At 43.1% G+C, this 3,903-nt stretch overlaps 1 protein-coding gene across 1 annotated transcript; it reads left to right on the forward strand.

The window, feature by feature from the left end:
* Positions 1-93: 93 nt before the first annotated feature.
* LOC130692761 (serine/threonine-protein kinase/endoribonuclease IRE2-like) lies at positions 94-825 on the forward strand. Its single transcript, XM_057515838.2, has 2 exons — positions 94-220; positions 285-825. Exons 1-2 carry the CDS (start codon positions 105-107, stop codon positions 823-825), a joined length of 657 nt encoding a protein of 218 aa, XP_057371821.2. The 5' UTR covers positions 94-104.
* The last annotated feature ends 3,078 nt before the right edge of the window (positions 826-3,903 follow it).

The raw sequence follows: 3,903 nt of genomic DNA on the forward strand, positions 1-3,903 counted from the left end.
TAGGTGGCATCCAATTTGATCGCAATGATCTTTTGGGTAGCGGTGGCTTCGCATCAGTGTATCGTGGTAAATATCAAGGTAAAAGTATAGCAGTCAAAAGAATTATGAAGGAAAAGGATGGCAGAGATCCAATAGCTGGCAACGAGTTAAAATTTCTGCAGCAGTTACGCCATCCCAATATTGTTAAATTGGTCCACTTCACAAGCGATGTCGACTTCACGTAAGATTATTACGTAATAACTTTGAATTTAAAAGAAAATTTCAATATGATTTCTGTTATTCAGTTACCTTGCTTTGGAATTGTGCGACGCATCATTGGATCAGGTGTTCCTAAAAAAGGACGATCTTCGGAAATACAAAGGACCTGCATTACCGAATGATTTCGAGGTTTTCTCCCAATTAGCCACTGGTCTCAGATACATTCATTCACAGCGTGTAATTCATCGGGACATTAATCCGACAAACATTCTCATTTCTGTGAAACATACTGACCAAGGTGAAGAAGCAACTATCAAGTGGGCTGATTTTGTATTTGCACGAGAAGTGAGTGAAAGGGGAACATTCACAATGAGTGGAGTCAAAGGGACTCTACCTTGGTTCTCTCCCGAAGAGATGGAAATTATGGGCAGAGACCTAAGCATTGAAAAAACTAAAGGCTCTATCAAAAGCCACGTATTCAAAGAAGGCCTCGTCTTTGGTTATATTCTCTTAAAAGGAAGACATATCTACGGGGAGAATGAGTTGGAAATTAGGAACAACATTATGAAAAACGAATCAGTCAATATGAGTAGTAAGTTACCTATTGAGGCAGATCATATAACATAAGTATAATAAGCAAATGTATAAAATTTTCTAAAAATAGAAATTCACCAACAGCATTTAGCTCGTAACTTGATAGAACAAATGCTGATCTACAGACCTGACAATAGAATTACATCTGAAGAAGTTGTTAATCAGCTTGAAGCCATAAATATCAAAGTAAGCAATTCACACAAGTTTAACACCTTCTTCGTCAGTGAAATTTTAGTTTTCTAACAAAGGTTTTCCATTTAGCTTAGCGAAAAGGAAAAACAGCTTCATCAGCTGTCTACATGTCCCACAACAGATTGTAGGAACAAAATCGAATCTTTAATGCAACTCGGTGTCGACTTAAACGCAAAGGATGACGATGGATGGAATGCGCTTCATCTTGTGTGTCGAAACAATTCAAGCCCACATTTAATCGATGCGATTAAACTCTTGATCGAACTCGGCATCGACAAAAACGCAAAAACCAACAATGGATCAAATGCGCTTCATATTTGTGTGAATACAATTCAAGCCCACACTTAATCGATGCAATTAAACTCTTGATCGAACTCGGCTTCGATAAAAACGCAAAGAACAACGATGGAAAGAATGCCCTTCATCTTTTGTACGAATGCCATTCAAGCCCACAATCATTTCAAGCGATTGAACTCTTGATCGAACTCGGCGTCGACTTACGCTAAGGAGATTATTCATAGAACCGAATGCACTCGAATTGAGCCGGCGCAAAAAACATCTTACAAACTGCAACGTAGACGATATCTTTAAAAACGGACAAGGTGAATGTTTAAAGAAATTAAGGCTGTTTGCAAGCGGGACAGACAAACAAAACGCTACGTTGCAATGAATGAGATGATCAGCAAATTACAGCTAACTACGTATTTTCATCAACCACAAACAGCATTAATTACAAATTGAAATATCAACGCGTTTTACGAACATTGTAGTCGAATGTTCGTTCGACCTGAACTGTGTCGACCTTGTATTCTACAGCTCTTTTACAGCAGACAAAAAAGGTAGTTTAGGAGGGAGGGTTGGTAACCCTTTGGCCTCAGACCTTTTCTAGCTCTGTTACAGCATAGTCATGTCTGATCCTAGCTCTAGTTCCAGCTCAGAAAGTTCAAGTGATAGTGATGTGTCGTCTCGTGGCTCATCTAGGAGATTGAGAATCAGCACGGCTAGAATTAGAGTAAGCCCCCACGGTTTAGTTCATAGGGACGTTACTCCAGACATTCAAAGAGAAGAAGAGGCCGACGCCCTGAGGTTAGCCGATCCAGATCAGGACCTTTCGCCGGCTCCCGAGGTTCCCCAGGACCCAAAAGTTCCATTGGAAGGAGAGAGGAAAAGGCGTCCAAGGGATGAAGAGAAAGATCAAAACCCGAGGGCAGGGAAACGACATAAAAACGAGGATACGGTTGTAAAATTCAAATTGTCAAAGAGTAGAGGAAAGAGACTGCTACGCCCCTTTTTTAGGGGAGTAGGCGCATCAAATTCCAAGGTAACTAAGGGGCGTTACCTGGCTTCCTTTAAAAAGCGCTCAACCGCGTTTAAATGCCCTTCCTTGGACGACGCTCTCTACCAACGCCTCAAGCAAGTTAAAGGATCGTCGGCTTCAAAGAACACGATCGATCACAACGAGAGGGCCTTGTACTGCGTACAGCAAAAGATCTTAGAAGCAGCACAACCACTTCTTTTTTTTGTCTAATGAGAAACTTGATGACGACTCTCACCGCGAAGCGATTAGTGTAGCTATTCAATTGCTGGGGGATTCCTTTCACGAGGTTACTCAACAGCGAAGAAAGAATGTACTCAGGCAGACTAGCCCTTCATACCTCTACCTCCTCGACGATCAGGACAACTTTAACACCAAGGAGGCTAGTTCTCTTTTTGGAAAATCTTTCGTAAAATCTATGGTGAGGTCTTCACAACAACAGACCATGCTAAGCAATCTTCAACCGGTTCAACGCCTGTCAGGGCAACCTTACCGCAATGGCGGACATCAATTTCGCCATCCTGATGGGCACAACAATAGGCCGTCGGGTCAATCCACCAGCCATCGCTTTGAATCCACCGACGCCCAGCAGGGTTCGTCGTTCAACAACACACGAGTGGGAGAGGCCAACACCCCCTCGGCTAGACTCGGCGGAGAACGCAGCGCAGTCGAGTACAACACGACCCAGCAGAGTGCCGGGACACCAAGACACTTCAACAACAGGGGAAGGTACGTGTCTATCGTTAAATCAAACATCGGCAGACCGCTCTCCCCATCTGGTTCGGAAGTTGCGATAGGGGGCAGGATATCAGCCTTCAAAACGAATTGGTTCAAAATATCAGCTGATCCTTGGATCCTTGAGTTAGTTTCTAATGGGCTGAGACTGGAATTTTACTCGACGCCTACGCAAGAGAACGTACCGAATAACGCAGCGTTGGGACCGAGTCATTGGGCAATCTGTAATGAGGAAGTAGAAGACATGATTAAGAAAAGGGCGGTGGTGCGCGCCGAAACGGGGGGTTTCGTTAGTGGCATATTCATCATTCCCAAGAAATCAGGGGGCTTTAGACCCGTCATTAACTTAAAAAGGCTCAACACGTATGTTGTGTATAGGCACTTCAAAATGGAAGGGGTCAGCTCAATCAAACACGTAGCCCGCCATAACGACTGGATGGCAAAATTGGACCTTAAAGATGCGTACTTCGCAATACCCATCCACAATGAGGACCAAAGTTTTTTACAGTTTAAATGGAAAAACACTCTCTTTCAATTCACCTGTCTCCCTTTCGGCCTCTCCTCAGCCCCTTGGGCTTTTACTAAACTATTGAAGCCAGTCGTCGCGTATTTAAGACAGCGAGGAATTAGATTAATAATTTATTTGGATGATATATTAATTCTAAACCAATCTAAGGAGTCGTTAAAAGGGCAGTTAGTGGTAGTCGCCAATCTGCTGGATTCGCTTGGCTTCATTATCAATAAAGACAAATCGCATACAACCCCCACACAGGAAATAGAGTTCTTAGGCCTTTTGATTGATTCCACTACTGCTTCCCTTAAACTGCCTGACGCGAAGCAGGACGTCATCATTAAATTGTGCAAGAATG

This window comes from Daphnia carinata, chromosome 3 (genome assembly GCF_022539665.2).
Source record: "Daphnia carinata strain CSIRO-1 chromosome 3, CSIRO_AGI_Dcar_HiC_V3, whole genome shotgun sequence".
NCBI classification, from domain to species: Eukaryota; Metazoa; Arthropoda; class Branchiopoda; order Diplostraca; family Daphniidae; genus Daphnia; species Daphnia carinata.

What these genes read in the sequence shown, in the direction of transcription:
- LOC130692761 (XM_057515838.2), top strand. Translation starts at nt 105, where the DNA reads ATGAAGGAAAAGGATGGCAGAGATCCAATAGCTGGCAACGAGTTAAAA. An exon ending in ACAAGCGATGTCGACTTCAC is followed by an intron (nt 221 to 284) that starts GTAAGATTATTA and finishes TCTGTTATTCAG; the next exon opens with TTACCTTGCTTTGGAATTGT.